Source organism: Eurosta solidaginis, chromosome 2, assembly GCF_040869045.1.
Source record: "Eurosta solidaginis isolate ZX-2024a chromosome 2, ASM4086904v1, whole genome shotgun sequence".
In the NCBI taxonomy this organism is placed as follows: Eukaryota; Metazoa; Arthropoda; class Insecta; order Diptera; family Tephritidae; genus Eurosta; species Eurosta solidaginis.
In genome coordinates, this window is record NC_090320.1 from 130,772,983 (window position 1) to 130,794,806 (window position 21,824).

General features: G+C 45.2%; 1 protein-coding gene across 6 annotated transcripts in view; it reads right to left on the reverse strand.

Moving 5' to 3' along the window:
- The window catches only part of Ca-beta (Ca2+-channel-protein-beta-subunit), a 1,568,477-nt gene that overhangs the window by 868,651 nt on the left and 678,002 nt on the right, over window positions 1-21,824 (reverse strand). For all 6 annotated transcript variants that reach the window (XM_067766220.1, XM_067766221.1, XM_067766223.1 and 3 more), the window contains one exon: window positions 14,253-14,752. In XM_067766220.1, the coding sequence (XP_067622321.1) occupies window positions 14,253-14,752 (500 nt within the window). The remainder of the gene's footprint in view (window positions 1-14,252; window positions 14,753-21,824) is intronic.

Below are 21,824 nucleotides of genomic sequence, written 5' to 3' on the forward strand. Positions count from 1 at the left end.
ACGGATTCCGAACAGCATCCAGAAATGATCCCGGAAAGGTCCTCTAATGATCCCGAAAGAAAAAGTCACGAAATTACCCCGACTGGATGCCAGACGGATACAGAAATGATTCTTTAAAGGCCCCCAAATGATCCCGAAAGAGTCCCGAAATTACCCTGACGGGATCCCGGACAGATCCCGGAAAACTCCCGGAAATGATTCCGGGAGAGTCGGCAAATGATACCGAAAAAGTGCTCTGATGGGATCCCAGATGGATCCCGAAAACCATCTAGAAATGATGCCAGAAGGACCCCCAAATGATCCCGAAAAAGTTCCGAAATGACTCCGACGGGATCCCGAACGGATCCCGAAACCATCTAGAATTGATGCCGGAAGGAACCCCAACTGATTCCGAAAAAGTCCCGAAGAAACCCTGACGGGATCCCCGACGGATCCCGAAATGACGCCGAACGGGTCCCCAAATGATTCCGTATCAGTCGAGAAAAGGTCTCGAAATGGCCCCGATGGGCTCCTGGCCGGATCCCGAAAACCATTTAGAAATGATGCCGGAAAATACCCAAAATGATCCCGAAATTGTCCCGAAATGACCCCGACGGGATACCGGACTGATCCCAAAAACGATCCAGAAATGATGCCCGTAGGTACCCCAGATAATCACGAAATAGTCCCGAAATTACCCCGTCGGGATCCCGGACAGATCCCGAAAACTATCCAGGAATGATGCCGGAAAGGTACAAGGGAGGGGACCCCAAATGATCCCGAAAAAGGCGCGAAATTACCGCTACTGGATCCCAGACGGATCCCAAAAACCATCCAGAAATGATGCCGGAAGGTACCTCAAATGATCCCGAAATAGTCCCGAAATGAACCCGACGGGATCCCGGACGGAAAAGTCCCGAAAAAGGCCAGAGAGTCGCCAAATGATGCCGAAAAAGTCCCGAAATGACCCTGACGGGATCCGGAAAACCATCCAGTAGTGATGCCGAAAGGGTCCCTAGGTTAGGTTAGGTTGGGTGGTAGCTTCCCTGATAGGGGAAGCTCACTTGCCCAACATGACGGTCCGTTGTGATACCACATATAATAAACTAAACTAACGGTGACGTAGATATAACTACTTAGAGAATCGTTGGGTAGCAACGATAAAGTTCCGAATGATCCCGATCTCAACCTTGGATAGCTCCTCGGGAGATCCAAGTGAGTCACGACCGAAATACTTTCGCCTAGTTCTGGCAAAAGCTGGGCAGTCAAGCATAAAGTGATTTGTTGATTCCACCTCATCATCCTCCATACAGCTGCAGCAGGATGGAGTTTCCAATATATTGAGACGTACCGCATGGATACCCATGGGACAGTGCCCTGTCAAAACCCCAATGACCATTGATAGGTGAGCCTTAGTGAACCCAATTATTTCAGCAGACCTCCTGCCATCCACTTTCGGCCAGAAAGATCTTGATATCCTGCAAGACGTAGTGTCCGCCCAACGTTTGCTGAGCTGACTCGAGGCCCAGCTATGGAAGAGCAATCCACAGGTGGCTGGCGGAATCCCGAAATCCCTACAGCCATCTTCATCCGGTTCAATTGTACCGATTCGGGCTAAGAGATCCGCTTGAGAGTTACCCGGAATATCACTATGACCCGGGACCCAGATAATCTTAATTGTAAAATAATTCGATGCAACCGCAAGTGAGGTCAGGCACTCCCAGACCACCCTCGGCCGCACTGTAGTTGAGCTCAAGGCCTTTATAGCCGCTTGGCTATCAGAGTAGATGTTAAAATCCCTAACCGTAGTAGCGCTGGATAGCATTTCATCCACCGCATCCTTAATCGCAGCAACTTCCGCTTGGAATACACTGCAGTGATCAGCCAACTTAAACTTGCGGCTTACATTTAGCTCTTGACAAAAGACCCCCCCGCCAACCTTTCCGTCCAACTTCGACCCATCCGTGAACAAGTTAACCGGTCCCATGCCCCAGATAATTCCTCTTCTCCACTCCTCCCTCGGGGGAATGACTGGGGTGAAGGTTGTATAGGGAGCGGCCACCGGCATGCAATAGTCCGTCCTGTCCGGGATAAAGTCGAAACTACTAAGAAGGCTAGAGTGTCCGAAATCAGAAAGCATATAACCCATATCACGAAGCCTGACCAACGACCGGGCCGCGGCTGCCTTTCCCGCAATATCTACTGGATGTATATTCAGCATGACATTCAGTGCCAAGGTAGGTGTTGTTCTCATAGCGCCACTGATAGCGATAAGCGCCGTCCGTTGCACTGACACTAACATTTTGGAGGTGCTCGCCGTGTCCAGTGCTTTCCACCAGACCAGCACCCCATAGAGCAGAATCGGTTTGACCACCTTCTCATAAAGCCAGTGTACTACTCCTGGCGAGAGCCCCCATCTCTTTCCGATAGCCCCCCTGCAGCAGTACAAGGCAACCGCGGCCTTCCTGTCCCTATCTTCCACATTGGGCCTCCAGGACAGCTTCTTGTCCAGAACAATTCCCAAATATTTAACCCGGTCAGTAAGTACCAACGGTACCCCTCCAATCGAAGGAGTTCTGAAGTCGGGTATCTTATATCTCCTTGTAAAAAGAACCAATTCTGTTTTTCCCGGGTTGACCGCCAATCCACATGATTCAGCCCACCTAGCCACAGTATCCAGGTAGCCCTGCAGAACATCGCGCAGGGTGCCCAGAAATTTGCCCCTGACTAGGATAGCGAGGTCATCTGCATAGGCAACCACCCGACAACCATTGGCTTCCAGCTCCACAAGAAGCTCGTTGACTACCACAACCCAGAGCAGAGGAGATAGGACACCCCCCTGTGGCGTGCCCCTGCACACCTTCCTCCTAATTATGGCCCCTCCCCACTCCGCTGCGACAATTCTGCCGCATAGAAGTTTGCTAATAAATTCAACCAGAGTCGCTTCGACTCCTAAACCCACCAGAGCTCTTCCGATTGCCCCCGGTAAGACATTGTTAAAAGCCCCCTCGATGTCTAGAAAGGCACCCAGAGCATACTCTTTATGTTCTAGAGACCCCTCTATTTGCTTTACAATAGAATGGAGAGCCGTTTCCGTCGATCTGCCTTTGCAGTACGCATGCTGTGAAGCCGACAGTAACCCCCCAGGTATCCTTTCCCATAGGTACAGGTCAATCAGCCGCTCAGACGTCTTAAGAAGAAACGACGAGAGACTGATTGGCCTGAAATCCTTAGGTGACACATGAGAGCTCCTGCCGGCCTTCGGATTGAAGATGACCCTAACCGTGTGCCACGACTTAGGGATATAGTTAAGCCTGAGGCAGTTAGTGTAGATGATGGCCAACCAGCGGCAGGAAATCCCTAAAGGCCTTTGAAGTTGCGCAGGAATGATGCCATCCGGGCCGGGTGACTTATAGGGCTTGAAAGAATTTATAGCCCAGGATATTTGACTTTCCCGTAGTGGGATGGCAGGCATTTCTGCATGGCCAGCAACAGCCGACCACGCAAGCGAAGATTCCTGCGCAACTGGGACATCGGGAAAATGATTGTCCAGTAAAAGTCTCAGGGACTCCTCGCTACTCATCGACCAGTCCCCACCATCATCTCTCAGATACCCCGAGGGGCGGGATTCCTAGAGAGTATTTTTGTAAGCCTCGCGGATACATTGCAGCCCTCTACATTTTCGCAGAAGCTTCGCCATGAATCTCGCTTGGCTATCCTTATTTCATATTTATAAAGCCCCAGACTCACCTTATAGAGCTCCCAGTCCGAGGGTAGTTTACTCCTCCTGGCTCTGTTAAAGAGCCGCCTACTGGACGCTCTTAGGTCGTCAAGGGAATCAGACCACCAGGGCGGCTTGCCCTTCCCCCTGTAAGTTTTCAGTGGGCAGGATTGTTGAAAGGCGCTATTGCTTGCCAAGGTGAAGTTTTCCACCAGACCGTCTATTTCAGATTCGGACAGGTCCGAACCAACGATAGGCGCCTCAGGCAATAGCTCTCCCAACTTCCTACAATACAAATCCCAGTTGGTACTTTTAGGGTTCCTAAAAGATATTTTACTGGGACGTTCTTCATTCACCGAGAACTGAATATATCGGTGATCAGAGAAAGAGTGCTCGTTGAGAACCCTCCAGCCAGATATCCGATCTTCCAGTTCTCTGCTAACCAGGGTGAGGTCCAGGACCTCCTCCCTTACCGCAGTAATAAAAGTCGGGTCATTCCCCTTATTACATATACAAAGTCCCTCATCTACAATAAAAGTAAATAAAGACTCACCTCTGGTGTTCGTATCCGAGCTCCCCCATATGCTATGGTGTGCAATAGCATCGGCACCTATGATTACGCCAACACCTCTCCGCCTTGCTTCAGCGGTGATTTCGCCCAGTATCACAGGCGGTGGTCCCGTTGCGTCCCCATGGGGCATATACGCAGAGACCACCCACAATTCGTTACTGCCTCGCTCGATGCAGACCGTGGTTACGTCAGCATTGCTGAAATTAGAGAGAATAAAATCTTTAAATTCCTTTTTAATAAGCACACAGGATCTAGGCCTACCTGCCTCCCCATGCACCAATGTGTTGAATTTTCCCGTCCTTAATCCAGAGATTTTTCCGCCGTTACTACTCAGCCACGGCTCCTGGACAAGGACTATATCCACTCCGCCTTTCTCAAGACAGAGCAAAAAGTTTGCGGAAGCCGCCTTAGAATGCTGAAGATTGATTTGACGGATTTCCATCAACACCACCCTTCTTATTCTGCACCCCATCCTTGGCGGCTTCGCCCTCGGAGACTAGGAGATTCTCCTCCCCCCAAACAGACGACTTACACTGAATGCTCCTGTAAACCATCCAGAATTTAAGTCTGAAGGGTCCGCAAATTATCCCGAAATAGTCCAGAAAATATCCCGAAATTGCCCACACAGGATCCCGGAAACCATCCTGAAATGATTCTGGAAGGGCCCCCAAATGATTCCGAAAAAGTCCCGGAATTACCCTGACGGGATCCCGGACAGAAACCAGAAACCACCCAGAAATGATTCCGGGAGGGTCGGCAAATCATACTGAAAAAGTGCACTGACGGGATCCCGGACGGATCCCGAAAACAATACAGAAATGTTTCCGGAAGGGTCCCCAAATTATCCCGAAATTACCCAGACAGGATCCCCAACGGATCCCGAAAACCATCAAGAAATGACCCCGGAGGGATCCCACAATAATCCCGAAATAGTCCCGAAAAAGGCCCGAAATCACAGAGACTGTACCCCGGACGGTTCCCGAAAACTATACAGAACTGATCTCTGAAGGTTTCACAAATGAATCCGAAAAAGTCCCGAAGTGACCCCGACGGGATACCGGACGGATCCCAAAAACTATTCAGAAATGATGCCGGAAAGGTCCCCAAATGATCCCCTAATAGTTCCGAAATTATCCCGACGGGATCCCGGAAGGATCCCAAAAACTATCCAAAAATGATTCGGAAATGTCCTCAAATGATCTCTTAACAGTCCCGAAATGACACTGACGGGATACCGGACGGATCCCGGAAACTATCCAGAAATGATGCCGGAAAGGTTCCCAAATGATCCCCTAATAGTCCCGAAATTACCCCGACGGGATCCCGGAAGGATCCCAAAAACTATCCAAAAATGATTCGGAAATGTCCTCAAATGATCTCTTAACAGTCCCGAAATGACACTGACGGGATACCGGACGGATCCCGGAAACTATCCAGAAATGATGCCGGAAAGGTTCCCAAATGATCCCCTAATAGTCCCGAAAAGACCCTGACGGGATCCCGGACGAATTCCGAAAACCATCGAGAAATGATGCCGGAAGGAACCCCAAATGATCCCAAAAAGGTCCCTAAATGACTCCGATCGGATCCCGAAAACCATCTAGAAATGATGCCGGAAGGAACCCCAAATGATCCCGAAATGACCACGGCGGGATCCCGGACGGATCCCGAAAACTATCAAGAAATGATGCCGGAAAGGTCCTCATATGATCCCGTATTAGTCGAGAAAAAGTCCCGAAATTACCCCGACGAGATCCCGGACGGATCACGAAAACCATCCAGAAATGATGGCGGAAGATACTCTAAATTATGCCGAAATAGCCCCGAAATGGCCCCAACGGGATCCCGGACCGATCGCGATAACCATCCAGAAATGATGCCGGAAGAGACCCAAATGACCCCGAAAAAGTCCCGTAATGATCCCGGAAACCATCAAGAATTTATGTCTCAAAGGTACGCAAATTATCCCGAAAATACCTCGACGGGATGCCGGACGGAAACCCATCCAGAATGATGCCGGAAGTGTTCCCAAATGATCCCGAAAAAGTCCCGAAATGACTCCGATGGGATCCCGGACGGATCGCGAGAACCCTCTAGAAATGATGCCGGAAGGAACCCCAAATGATTCCGAAAAAGTCCTGAAATGACCCCGTCGGGATCCCGGACGGATCCCGAAAACTATCCAGAAATGATGCCGGAAAGGTCCTCATATGATCACGTATTAGTCGAGAAAAAGTCCAGAAATGACCCCGACGGATCCCGAAAACTATTCAGAAATGATGCCGTAAAGGTTCTCATATAATCCCGTATTATTCGAGAAAAAGTGCAGGACGGATCCAGAAAACCATACAGAAATGATGCCGAAAGGGTGTCCCAAATGATCCTGTATTAGTCGAGAAAAAGTCCCGAAATTACCCCGACGGTATCTCGGACGAACCCCGAAAATTATGCAGAAATGATCCCGAAATGATCCTGTCGAGATCCCAGACGGATCCCGGAAACTATGCAGAAATGATGCCGGAAGGGTCTTCAAATGATCGCCTAATAGTCCCAAATCCCGGACGGATCCCGAAAACCATCCAGGAATGAAACTATGCAGAAATGATGCCGGAAAGGTCTTCAAATAATCCGCTAATAGTCCCGAAATGATCCCGGACGGATCCCAAAAACCATCCAGAAATGATGCCGAAAGGGTCCCCAAATAATCCCGTATTAGTCGAGAAAAAGTCCCGAAACGACCCTGACGGGATCCCGGACGGATCCCGAAAACCATCCAGAAATGATGCCGAAAGGGTCCCCAAATAATCCCGTATTAGTCGAGAAAAAGTCCCGAAACGACCCTGACGGGATCCCGGACGGATCCCGAAAACCATCCAGAAATGATGCCGAAAGGGTGTCCCAAATGATCCGGTGTTGGTCGAGAAAAAGTCCCGAAATAACCCCGTCGAGATCCCCGACGGATCCCGGAAAGTATACAGAAATGATAACAATATAACAATTTATAGATTTAACAATTTATAGATTTTACACCCTCCCCCCTTTTGAAAAGTATATAGCTAGTACATCCTTCTAGACTACTGGCTATATGTGTGCCAAATTTCATCCAAATCCGTCCAGCCGTTCTTGCGTGATTAAGTCACAAAAACAAACGTCTGGACAATCATCCAAACTTTCCTATTTATAATACATATTAGATTATATTAGATTAGATATAGTAAGATACAAGTATTCAGAAGCTCATCTCAAGTGTTTAGCTTTTTAAAGTATATTCTATATAAGTTTGTACATTTGTTACTTCTAAACTATTTTATCACAAAACTTAAATATTTAGTCTTTACTTCCAGTTCATTTCACATTTTTCTTTTGACTTTTGTGTCGTTTTGGCTCTTTCGCTGCGGCAACATATGACTGTCAACATACACGTCTCCATAGCCATGTTCTCAATCAGCAAACAACGCAACGGAAACACCAAAGTAACGCAAAAGGAATTCAAATTCTTAGAATGGACACGACCAACAAAAATAAAAAGGAGGGTAGGAGTGACGGCAAAGGTCGTCATGTTGCGAGGGACGCGATAGGCGCGGAGAGCGCTCCGAAGCAGGTCACTGACAGCAAGGAAAACTCCCAGCGGATCAAAAGGGCTGATCAGACGGATCAGCGCAAGGGTTTGGGTTTAAACCCCGTAGATACGGGTAGTGGAGGAGGCTCGAAACCGACACCCAATGCAGACCCATATGGGGCTGTGACTGGGAAAGGGAGAGATCAGGCAAATGCGACGGACCAGCCCAGCACCAATAAGGAGGCCCGAGAAGATCTTCGAGCGCTTAGGCGGAAAGGATGCAGCTCAGATTTCTGAGAAGCATGCCCGCATGCTGGAGTGGGCCGAGAGGATTGGCTGTGGGTCGCCACGCCATATCAGCGGCCTATATGACCGCCGTTATGGAGAGCCCAGGTTCGCGGCCATGCTTCGAATACTCGGGATTGTATCGTGGATTTAGATTGATTACTTGTGCAGACGAGCGGTCGGCCTGTATCTTTAAGAGAATAATTTCTTTGGTTGGGGAGTTGAGGAAGAGAGCTAGGCACGAGGCCGTGGAAAGGAGGCATTTCCCCCTTCGACCGAGGGCTCGAGCCGGAGAAAATATTAGAGTTGATGCGGTACAGCAACCCAAACTTTCCGATGCATAACTGGAGTGTCCTAAGAGTAGAGGAGGCCGTTGGGCCACGTCGGCAAGTGCTGATTCTGCTAAACACAGAGTCCACCGGTCCTCTCTCTGACATGAGTATGGTTACCTCCTATGGTCTCGTACGTGTGGTCCTCCAAATCTACCACGCCGATTCCAGGGGAGATGGCTCCACTACCCCAGATACTGTTCGGGATGGGGAGGCGTCCGCAGGGGATCCAGTATCCATGGTTGTGGTTACTGACCCCCCAATTCAGACAGCGAAAACGCGGTTGACGTCTCGTCAATGGCGGGATCTATGATTAGTTTTGGTCATCTGGCTGATGGGCAGAGTAGAAGCTCCTAGCCTCCGAAGGCGAACAGTCGATGGCGGGATCCGTCATCAGTGTAAATCGTCTGTTTGGTGGGGAGGAGGATCTCCTAGCCACCGAGGGCGAATCCGCCAAGGATGGGTTGCAGAAGAAGAGTGGTGTTGATGGAAGTCCGTCAAATCAATCTCCGGCACTCTAAGGCGGCTTCCGCAAACTTGTTGCTCTGCCTTGAAAAAGGCGGAGTAGATATAGTCCTTGTCCAGGAGCCGTGGCTGAGTAGTAACGGCAGAAATATGTCTGGACTAAGAACGGGAAAATTCAACACCTTGGTGCATGGGGAGACAGGTAGGCCTAGATCCTGTGTGCTTGTTAAGAAGGAATTTAAAGCTTTTATTCTCTATAATTTCAGCAATGCTGACGTAACCACGGTCTGCCTCGAGCGAGGCAGTAACGAAATGTGGATGGTCTCAGCGTACATGCCCCATGGGGACGTAGCGGGACCACCACCTGCGATACTGAGCGAAATCACCGCTGAAGCCTGGCGGAGAGGTATTGGCGTGATTATAGGTGCGATGCTAATGCCCACCATAGCATCTGGAGTAGCTCGGATACGAACACCAGAGATGAGTCTTTATTTACTTTTATTGTAGATGAGAGACTTTGTATATGTAATACGGGGAATGACCCGACTTTTATTACTGCGGTAAGGGAGGAGGTCCTGGACTTCACCCTGGTTAGTAGAGAACTGTAAGATCGGATATCTGGCTGGAGGGTTCTCAACGAACACTCCTTCTCTGATTACTGATATATATTCAGTTCTCGGTGAACGAAAAACGTCCCGGTAAAATATCTTTTAGGAACCCTAAAAGTACTAACTGGGACTTTTGTTGTAGGAAGCTGGGAGAGCTGTTGCCTGCAGTGCCTACCGTTAGTTCGGGTCTATCCGAATCTGAGACAGACGTTCTGGTGGAAAATTTCACCTCGGCAAGCAATAGCGTCTTTCAACTGCCCTGCCCGTTGAAAACTTACAGGGGGAAGAGCAAGCCGCCCTGGTGGTCTGATTCTCTTGACGACCTAAGAGCGTCCAGTCGGCGGCTCTTCAACAGAGCCAGGAGGATTAAATTACCCCCGGACTGGGAGCTCTATAAGGTGAGTCTGCGGATTTATAAATATGAAATAAAGATAGCCAAACGAGATTAATGGCGAAGCTTCTGCAAAAACGTAGAAGGCTGCAATGAATCCGCGAGGCTTAGAAAAATACTCTCTAGGAATCCCGCACCTCTGGAGTATCTGAGAGATGATGGTGGGGACTGACCGATGAGTAGCGAGGAGTTGCTAAAGCTTTTACTGGGCAATCATTTTCCGGATGTCCGACTTGCGCAGGGATCTTCGCCTGCATGGTCGTCGGTCGTTGGTCATGCAGAAATTACCGCCATTCCACTATGGGAAAGTCAAATAACCTGGGCTATAGGCTCGTTCAAGACCTATAGGTCTCCGGGCCCGGATGGCATCATTCCTGAGCAACTCCAAAAGTCTTTAGGGATGTTCTGCCGCTGGTTGGCCATCATCTGCACTAGCTGCTTCAGGCTTAATTCTATTCCGAAGTCTTGGCACACGGTTAGGGTCATCTTCATTCCGTAAGCCGGCAGAAGCTCTTATGTATCACCTAAGCATTTCAGACCAATCAATCTCTCATCGTTTCTTCTTAAGACGTTTGGGCGGTTGATTGACCTGTACCTACGGGAAAGGATACCTCGGGGGACACTCTCGGCTTCACAGCATGCCTACTGCAAGGGCAGATCGACGAAAACGGCTCTACATTCGATTGTAAAACAAATAGAGGGGTCCCTAGAACACAAAGAGTTTGCTCTGGGCTCCTTTCTAGACATCCGGGGGGCTTTTAACAATGTCTTACCGGGGGCAATCAAAAGAGCTCTGGTAGGTTTAGGAGTCCAGGCGGCTCTGACTGAATTTATTAGCAAACATATAAGCAGCAGAATTGTTGCAGCGGAGTGGGGAGGGGCCATAATTAAGAGGAAGGTGTGCAGGGGCACGCCAACAGGGGGGTGTTCTTTCTCCTCTGCTCTTAGTTGTAGTAGTCACCGAGATCTTGTGGAGCTGGACGCCAATGGCTGTAGGGCGGTTGCCTATGCAGATGACCTCGCTATCCTGGTCAGAAGAAAATTTCTGGGAAGCCTGCGCGGTGTACTGCAGGGCTACCTTGGTACTGTGGCTAGGTGGGCTGAATCATGTGAATTGGCGGTCAACCCGGGAAAAACGGAATTGGTTCTTTTTACAAGGAGATATAAGATGCCCGATTTCAGAGCTCCCTGGATTGTTGGGGTGCCGCTGGTACTTTCCGATAGGGTTAAATATTTGAGGATTGTTTTGGACAAGAAACTGTCCTGGAGACCCAATGTGGAAGATAGGGCCAGGAAGGCTGCGGTGCTGCAGGGGGGCTATCGGAAAGAGATGAGGACTCTCGCCAGGAGTAGTAAACTGGATTTATGAGATGGTGGTCAAACCGATTGTACTATATGGGGTGCTGGTCTGGGGGAAAGCATTGGACACGGCGAGCACCTTCAAAATATTGTTGTCAGTGCAACGGACGGCGATGATCGGTAACAGTGGCGCTCTCAGACCAACACCTACCTTGGCACTGAATGTCATGCTGAACATGTCAAGAGCTAAATGTAAGCCACAAGTTTAATGGGCGGATCACTGCAGTGTATTCCAAGCGGAAGTTGCTGCGATTAAAGATGCGGTGGATAAAATGCTACCCAGTGTTACTACGGTAAGGGAATTCAACAACTACTCTGATAGCCAAGCGGCTATCAAGGCCTTGAGTTCAAGTATAGTGAGATCGAGGGTTTCTGGGAGTGCCTGGCCTCACTTGCGATTGTATCGAACTATTTTATAATTAAGATTATCTGGGTCCCGGGCCATAGCGATATCCCGGGCAACTGTGAAGCGGATCTCTTAGCCCTCATCGGTACAACTGAATCGGATAAAGATGGCTGTAGGGATCTTGGGATTCCGCTGGTCACCTGTGGTTTGCTCCTCCATTGCTGGGCCTCGAGTCAGCTCAGCAAACGTCGGGCGGACACCACCTCTTGCAGGGTAGCAAGAACTTTCTGGCCGAAAGTGGAGGGCACGAGGTCTGCCGAAGTACTTCGGTTCACTAAGGCTCACCTATCTATGGTCATTGGCGTTTCGACAGGGCATTGTCCAATGGGTATCCATGCGGTACGTCTCAATATACTGGAAACTCCATCCTGCTGCAGCTGTATGGAGGATGATGAGGTGGAATCATCAAATCACTTTATGCTTGATTGCCCAGTTTTTGCCAGAACAAGGCGAAATTACGTAGGTCGCGACTCACTTGGATCTCCCGAGGATTTATCGAACGTTAAGATCGGTATCATTCGCAGCTTTATCGTTGCCAACGATTCTCTAAGTAGCTATATCTACGTCACCGTTATTTTATTTTATTGTATGTGGTATCACAATGGACCATCATGTTGTCCAAATGAGCTTCCCCTATCAGGTTAGCTAACACCAAAACCTAACCTAATTTACATAATTATTTTCTTTAAACTAAAAAGAATTGTTATTTACATTTTTGAATGGAGAAAAATAAAAATTTGAGTTTTCTTTTTGCGTTAATTGTGGTAGGAAAACGTTCAACATGTGTTCTTTCAAAACCACGCCAGCACCAAAACGAAACTAAAGTCGAATGTATTTGAGGTAAGTTAAGCACTGTGCTCTGTTATTGTGCCAACACTCATATCGAATTTCGATAATCAGCTGCAACATAACACTGCAAAGTGTGCCTGTGTGACTGTATTAACTCTCAAAAATGGTGTCATTACCCACCACTAATACTGAATATTTTCGTGTTTCATTTCTTCCTATTTTTAAACGGTTTTATTAAAATTTAAGTAACTTCCCGATGAGCTACAAGCTTTAAACTTGGAATATAGTTTAGAACCCGATGACAATGCAATAATAAGAAAAAAAATCATCGCAAGGATCGAGATATTCACAAAAATTGTATTTGTGGTCCATTTGGCTCATATTTGGAACTCATAATACATACTAGAATAAAAAGCGACCTATGAAAAAAATCGCCGCTAGGTGGCGCAAGGATCGAGATATTCACAAAATCGTATTTGTGATCCGATTTGGAACACATAATACATACAAGAATAGAAGGCGATCTATAAAAAATCGGCGCTAGGTGGCGCAAGGATCGAGATATTCATAAAAATCGTACTCGTGGTCCGATTTGGCTCATATTTGGAACACATAATACATACAAGAATAGAAAGCGGCCTATGAAAGAAAAATCGTTGCTAGGTGGCGCAAGGATCGAGATATTCACAAAAATCGTACTTGTGGTCCAATTTGACTCATATTTGGAACACATAATACATACAAGAATTGAAAGCGACCTATGAAAAAAATCGTTGCTAGGTGGCGCAATGATCGAGATATTCACAAAAATCGTATTTGTGGTCTGATTTGGCTCATATTTGGGACACATAACACATACAAAAATAGAAAGCGACATATGAAAAAAATCGCCGCTAGGTGTCGCAAAGATCGAGATATTCAAAAAATCGTATTTGTGGTCCGATTTGGTCCATATTTGGAACAAATATTACATACAGTTCGGATGAAGTGACATCACAATATTTTGGAGTTGGAGGAAGGACTTATGTGTTGGAAGGGTTATGTGTTGAGGACTTAGATTGTAACAAATTGTCAGGAAAGATTTCTTGTAATAATGAGTCACTAAATGAACTAAATAGAATGAGAAATAATATGCAATTAAATAAATTCACGCGCCCAACGCTTTTATTTAATTGTCTGATCAATGCCCTAGATTGATGAGGAGTGTGATGACTAGTACTTAGGACCTACCTAATTATTTTCTAGCTTTTAGTGTTATTATTACTTCATGTAATTATTGTTTTCAATAAAACCGTTTAACTAAAAATTTGTTTAAAATTATTTTTTTAGTTTCATAAACCTTTAAGCAATTAAATGGGATCGCTTTCGTCGCCCAACAATGTTTCATGTACTAAGAAAATCTCGCAAAGCCCCATTTTATTAATTATAGTAACGCTTACAACTTCCAGTGGATCATCTTATAATCACAAATTTTATTGTGTGACTTTCACCCAGGACCTTTGACATCGTGGGCGCAATATTCGGACCTTTTAACTCGGTTTACAAAAGCAAAACCACAAAGCAATCCAAAGGTAAAACAAAGAAATGCGGGGAGTCAAAAAACACGTAACAATAAACGAACAAGAATAATTTTGCTGGGTAAACAACGGTTTCAGCTTGCGTCTACGGAACCACTTAGGCAAACCACTGTATGCGAGAATCACTTTTTAAATGTAGGCAAACAAAATTTCGGCAAGGACAAAGCCTGCGGTGAACGCTAGTAATTATAACTCGTACAATTGTTAATTTACCTTGCTGCTACTTATTTTCAAATACACAATGGTAGGCGCCAATGATGTCTTTGCCAGCTGAGATGGATGGTTGATAGTATCGCAATCCAGAACAACTAATTGTAAAGTTCTCGCCAGTTCAAATATGCGTTCAATTTCTTCCTGAACTTTGGTGAGGCAATCGGATCGACTACTGGAGCGCTCCATTATTGCTCGCTTTGTAGGATTATTCATAATAGACCTTTTGGCTAACGAAATATCAGCCATAACTCGCGTTATTATAATTCTGCCCTCAAAACGGTGTTTTAAAAAGTCAAATAAGGCTTTTTGCATCATATCGGTTACTTCATATCCTTTAAGACTGGGACCGACCAAAACTACAGGTCGCATAGATGGTACTACGTCATAAGGTGACGCAGTCTCCTGTTTTTTGAAGAAGGGCTTCCTTTTATCTTTGTTAAGTGTATTTGATGTTAATATTTTTCCTTGACGATTTGTCCCCAAAGAATCGGACTCATCACCTGAAAGTATTAAGAGACGGCAAATTTAAATGTATTCAGTGAGCCCAATAGATAAACTGCAGAAAAAAATCATCATTTGCTAAGAAAATCTAACTACTAGTTGACTATCGGATTCCGAAAAGTAACTATTTTCTAGTAAACTGCAGGAAGTTCGCTATTGACGGGTTTGCAAGTAAAGCCATTGCAACCACTGTAACTTTAACGACGTATATGAAATAATTGTTTGAACTTTGGCAGTTTCCAGAAAATGGCGAAATAAATGGATTTAGCGATTATGTCTTTATTATTTATCACTTACATAAATTTGTGAAACAGGACAATGTGCTACATTATTTTTAATTAATTTATATATAGGTTTCATGGTGTATTAAATTTTACTTAATTTTTAACAATTATTGAACTTACGACCGGTTACTAATAATTGTTATTCAATTGTTGTTTTTATGCTCCGTAATCATTGTCAAGAAATTTCGTCAATTTTTTACAAACGTTTTACCAAGATTCTAACCATGGATAACTCGCTGCAACTTACAATAGCTTAATCACTGGGCTACTGTGTCGTTTTTGCTTTCTTTGTTAATTTCAATTTTACCACATTTTCACACACTCGTTCAATTTGAGACATTCTGTCTACACTAATTTGGGCAAAGCGTGCTTTTTGTTATTGTAATTGTACCACTCTTTCTCATTGCACTATATTAACTTTATTTAAAAGTTTACTTTAGTGGTAGGAATATTTTCGAATAATATTCAAATAAACATCATTTGATGTAGTTATCGAAACTGCACGTTGCGGCGATAAATCAGCTTTCATTCAAGCGATAGGTAGCGCTTTTGGAGATGCGGGCGAAACCAAGCAGTTTACACGGCGAATGCGGATAGAGGTGCTGGGCATGGAGCATGACCATATAGCACCTTCAGGGAGGTACTCGCTGCGGCAAAGGCCAAATCGCCGCTGTGGCAACCTAAACAATTGAACTAAGCTGGTAACCCAGCAAAAGCGAAGGAACGATGGCACTTAGCAAAAAGAAGAAAAAAGTTCTCTCTCGTCATCTCATCATCGAAACGCCGGCACGCGCATTTAAATTCGACACCAAATATTCATATTAAATTTTTATCTTATTAAATAATTAGAGTTCCTTCTCGTAGTAAATAACTTGCAATTAAATTAAAATTGTTTTAGTGTAGTAAGCATTTAAAAAGTGAATTAACAAAAAAAAAGCCGCAGCGGCTGCGGGAAGCGGCAGCAACATCGACGCCAGCGGCGGCGCTAACGACGAAAACGCTGATAGACCGCAAATAAATGCGGTATTTGGGAAGTTACCGTTTCCCAAGCTTAATTCCAAATACAACATAGAGTCATGGTTTATTAAAATCGATGCGTGGTTTGAACTACATGGTTTTGGTGCACGTAAGGAAAGGGATAAGTACAGAGCTATTATAGCACATGCGGACGACTTCACTTTAGAGCAGGTTTTCGATTTAGTGCGGTGCCCACCTAAAACAGCCCCGTAGGCTACGCTCAAAAAAGCCATAATCCAGAAATTCAGCGATTCTGCTATGGCCCGAATCGATAAGTTAACCGGCATTCAACTTGGCGACAGTAAACCACGCCATTTGCTGAGCCAAATACAACGGACGAATGCCACTAAAGATGAGGCATTTATCCAGCAATACTGGCTCAAACAGCTACCAGAATCAGCATCGCCGGCATGTTACTGGCACAACCCAGCACGCCATTGCATCAACTCGCAAACATCGCAGATTCAGTGCTAGATGCACTAAGCCGAGACTGGAACGCATCAGCACCAGCTAGAGGATCTGCCATCAACGCTGTCGAAACATCAGCCAACCGTGTGTCCGAGCTAGAAAGACGAGCTTAAAAGCAAGAAGCCATACTCAACAGCAAGCTAAATCAGTTAACACTCAACTGTCGCAGTCGACCACGTGAACGTTCACGAAGCACAGATAGACGCACTAATACACCGTACGGCACGACAAAGCTGAACAATCTCCGACTTGCTGGTATCATCGCGAATACGGAACGTAAGCTCGTAAGTGTCGCAGTCCTTGCGATTTTCCATCGAAAGTTACAAAGGTATCAAAAAACTGAACACTGCCGCAAAGGGTATTTTCGACGGTTGCGGCAAAATAAAATCATCAAAAAATCGGTCTCAATGTGAATTAGAGGTAAAGTTTTCAGAATTAATTAAATCTAAACGTTTTTTTATACCCGACAGAAAATCGAAGCAACTGTTCCTAATCGACACGGGAGTAGAGGTTTCTGTGATTCCCCCAACCCGGGCATGCCGTTTGTCAAATTTTAAACGCAGCCCAATCTTCGCAGCTAATGGCACACCCATCAAAACATACGGTGTAACACGACGAACACTCGACTTAGGTCTCACACGAACATTCACATGGGACTTCGTCATCGCAAAAACGAGGTACGCTATTATCGGCGTCGATTTCCTTCGTCACTTCAACCGCATAGTAGACATCGCGAGCTCCATACTTATCGACAAGGCATTACAAACTAACCCACCACGCGTATGTAGTCTCGAACAGCCAACAATCAGTGAGTGCCAAATTTCCAACGTAATCACAAATATGCTCTGTTAGTTTGGTGAGATCACCGACATGAACGCACCAGCTCCATCCAAAACTCAAATGGGTGTAACTCACTGCATCGAAAGGGTCCGCCTGTTTTTGCTCGACCTAGGCGACTCGCCCCAGACAAACTCAAAGCGGCAAAAGCCGAGTTTGAATACTTATCCATATTCGGAATATGTCGTCCATCTAAAAGTTCGTACGCTTCCCCACTACACATGGTAAAGAAGGCGAGTGGCGAGTGGCGACCATGTGGCGACTATCGCGCTATCAACGCCCAAACAATACCGGATCGTTATCTACTGCCATATATACAAGACTTCACAAACTGATTGTACTAAAAACGAGTTTTCAGCAAAATTGACCTAAACCGAGCTTATCACCAAATTCCAATCGAGCCCAACGACATACCGAAAACGGCAATAACCACGCCATTCGGACTATTTGAGTTTAGGCACATGACATTTGGTCTGTGCAATGCTGCACAAACATTCCCACGGTTCATGCATGCAGTTTTTCGAGGATTGGAATTTGTTTTTGTTTACATCGATGACGTGTGCATCGCTTCAGAAAGCGTCGACGAACATAAAATCCAATTGCGACAAGTTTTTGAACGTCTACGGCAATTTCACTTGACGACTAACCTCAAAAAATGCAAATTCATGCAAAATCAGATAAATCTTCTCGGGTACATTGTCACAGCGGAAGGAATTAAACCATTGCATGAAAACTGTAAGCCATCAAAAATTTTCCACTCCCCAAAATTGCCAAAGAACTACGGCGATTCTTGGCGATGATCAACTTTTACCGCCGTTTCGTTCCTAGTTCTGTACGTCATCAAAGACCTTTAATCTCTTTAATTCCGGGGAACCGAAAAAACGATAACACCCCTATTAAATTCAATGACGAAACGACGAACCATTTTAATGAGTGCAAGAAGCAACTGGCAAACGCAACCCTCCTCGTTCACCCAGCGACAAACGCTAAAATATCGTTGTGTACAGACGCCAGCTATACCGCTATTGGTGCTGCACTCCACCAAATCGTTAAAAATAATCTGCAGTTACTGGCATTTTATAGCTAAAAGTAGACCGATACACAGCGGAGGTATAGCACCTATGACCGGGAGTTGCTCGCAATATATGGCCATAAAGCACTTCCGCTGCCTTTTAGAAGGGAGACCTTTCGAGATACAAACCGATCATAAACCACTCGTTTACGTATTTAAGCAAAAACCGGAAAAGGCGTCACCACGGCAGCTGCGACAACTAGATTTCATCGGGCAATTTACCACGACCATCGTTCACGTTTCTGCTATTGAAAATACAACCGCCGACGCACTGCCACGTATCGAGCCAATAGCAATCGACTTCAATCATATCGCCGAACAACAAACGAAATGTCCAGAATTAAAAAAACTAATAGAAGGTAATACTTCCTTCCAACTGAAATGGATACGCTTATCAGGCACGAAACATAAAAACTTCTGCGATGTGTCTACGGCAGAGGTACGTCCATTTGTACCAAAATCGTTTCGTATAAATATCGGCGACAAGATGCATAGTATATCGCACGGTGGTGTCGAGCAGCCACCAAGCTCATCAAGGCACGCTTCGTCTGGCCGAACATGGGAAAAGAAATAGCGAACATATTTCAACGATGCCTCAGCTGCTAACGATCTAAGGTTAGCAAACACGTTCGATCTCCGTTACAGCCAATTCCGTTACCATTATCCAGGTTTGAGCACATTAATGTGGACATAATAGGTCCATTACCACCATCTAATGATTATCAGTACTGCCTCACGGTCATTGAAAGGTACACCCGCTGGCCTGAGGCAATACCGATTCACGACATATGCGCAGAAACAGTAGCCAAAAAACTAGTCAACATTTTGTTCTCACGATTTGGTATACCAGCACGCATCACTACTGATCAAGGAAGGCAGTTTGAGTCCCAACTCTTCAAGGAGTTGTCACGCATGCTAGGCATAACACATCTGCGTACAACACCATATCATCCACAGGCGAACGGAATCATTGAACGATGGCATCGAACCCTCAAAACTGCAATTACTTGTATCGAACAAAATGATTGGATTAATTTACAATATTATGCAAGGCTACTTGACCTATTGCGTTATCAGTGCAAATAAAACAAGTTTATTCACTGTTACAGCCCGACGTTTCGCTAGTCATCCTAGCATTTTCAAGGGCGGAATCTATTTTCAACAACAAAAAAAACATTGATGATTGGGTTGATCATCTGCCTATATTACTACTAGACTTCGATCTGCATTTAAGCCACCACAGCTGCGCAACTCGTTTACGGCACTAGTTTACGGTTACAGGGCCAGTTTTTCAATGATAGCGACAACTACATACCGCAATAAGATTTCGCTAAACAGCTCACAGATAAAATGCAGAATGTACGCCCAAATCAAACGGCAAATCAAGACGCTACGAAAGCTTTTGTATTCAGCAAATTAGCCGACGCAACTCATTTATTCGTGCGCAACGAGAAAGCCCGACCAGCATTTCAACCGACGTACGGTAGCCCGTATCTCGTAGTTTCTAAACACACAAAGTCTTTTAACGTCGAAGTAAATGAAAATCGAGTAAATACATTGAACTACGCTGGTAACCCAGCAACAGCGAAAGAACGAAACAGAATGAAATGCAAGCGCACTTAGCAAAAAGAAGAAAAAAGTTCTCTCTCGTGATCTCCTCATCGAAACGCCGGCACGCGCATTTAAATTCGACACCAAATATTCAAATTAAATTTTTATCTTTATTAAATAATAAGAGTTCCTTACTCATAGTAAATAGCTTGCAGTTGAATTAAAATTTTCTTAGTGGTGTAAGCATTTACAAAGTGAAATAAAGTAAATTCATAAAAACCTTAAACTCGTAGATTCATTATCCCCATAGCCGCGAACCTGAACCGAAGCAGGTTACCCGATAGTCTGCTGGACCAACTGGTCGGGAGTGACTGGCACGTAGTCTTAACAGGTACGGCTGCGATCTGGATCGTGGACGCTGGCACCCACGTAAGAAACCGTGTTGCCGAAAACGGCAACGTACGCATAACAGTTGCACACACCCCACTAGAGAGCTGGTACCTGTCCCCGAATGATCAAATTCAAGGGTTTAAAGATAGGCTAGAACTACTTGAAGATGATCTGGGTGATGAAACTGGTAACGTGGTCGTCGCTGGAGATTTCAATCAAGGCTTGGATTGGCTATTCTAAATACTCAAACGACCCCGACATATCGGCGACCAGGCGTTGGGCATTCTATCCCTGATTTTACATTAGTATCGGAAAACCTGCTGTCAAATGCGGCTGGGTGGAGGGTGCTGGAGGATAATACGGGTAGTTACCATAACTACTTGACCTTCCTTCTTAATGACTCAGGGAAAAGTCGAACAGGGAGAGCGCCCCGTACGAAAACATAATGGCACACCTCTAAGGTTGACGCTACAGTATTCTCCGCTGTTGTACGAGCGAGCGCACGACAGATAGTCGACAGTGCCGAAGCGGCAAACGCTACGGTAGAAGCCACCATGCGTACGCTGAACCAAGCATGCAAGACCTCAGTACCATCAAAAGGGCCTAGGAGAGGTAAAAAACAAGTGCACTAGTGGAGTAGCGAATATTTTGCTCCTTTGAAACCAATTTCAAATGTTTTTAAAACTATTTTGGGGCTCAATAACCCTGTCATAAACATCAAAATTAAAAATGCACTTGATCATTTTAAGAAGTATCTGTAGAAATATGATTCAGAAATTATATCCTTTCGAATTTATATGAAATCCATAACTTAAAAATAAAGGTGCGTATTCAAAGTCGAAATATAGTTACCTATACTTCAAATTTGGTCACAGCTTTTTTGACATATTGTCCATAGCAAATTATTTTAAAAAGCATACCTTCATAACATTGATTGTGAATATGACCAAAGTTTTTTGGGTATTTTAATGTAGAGAAGGATTTTTATTAGTCCTTTTAAATTGATTTACAGCTTATAGCTGTTAAAAATTTCAATTAAAAGGTGCATTGCTAAGAACTTGACTTTACTTTAATGGATCAGTTCAATGTATAATTTTGGTGCAGTCTTGCTACACAAAGTATATGGCACGCTTTGTGTGGAAGTGTAGCATTAAAGTAAAATCCCTATTGACCGCTTTTTGAAAATTCGCAACGACAACACTGTTCACAGCAGATTCGAAGAACGGTACTTTTGATATAGCGGCTACGGTTACCACTTCGATCCATTTAAACAAAACTGGTGCTTTTTGTTTAGGTTTGGTCTGATGGCCACTTTTCCTCCAGTCTGGTTCTTTGTACGGAAGCGAGAGCAAAAGTGATAAAAAAAATAGATTTGTTTGCGCCACTAAAATATGTACTTAAACCAAGACCGATTAACAAAATTATAGATTTTTCTCCAAGATAGCACATTGC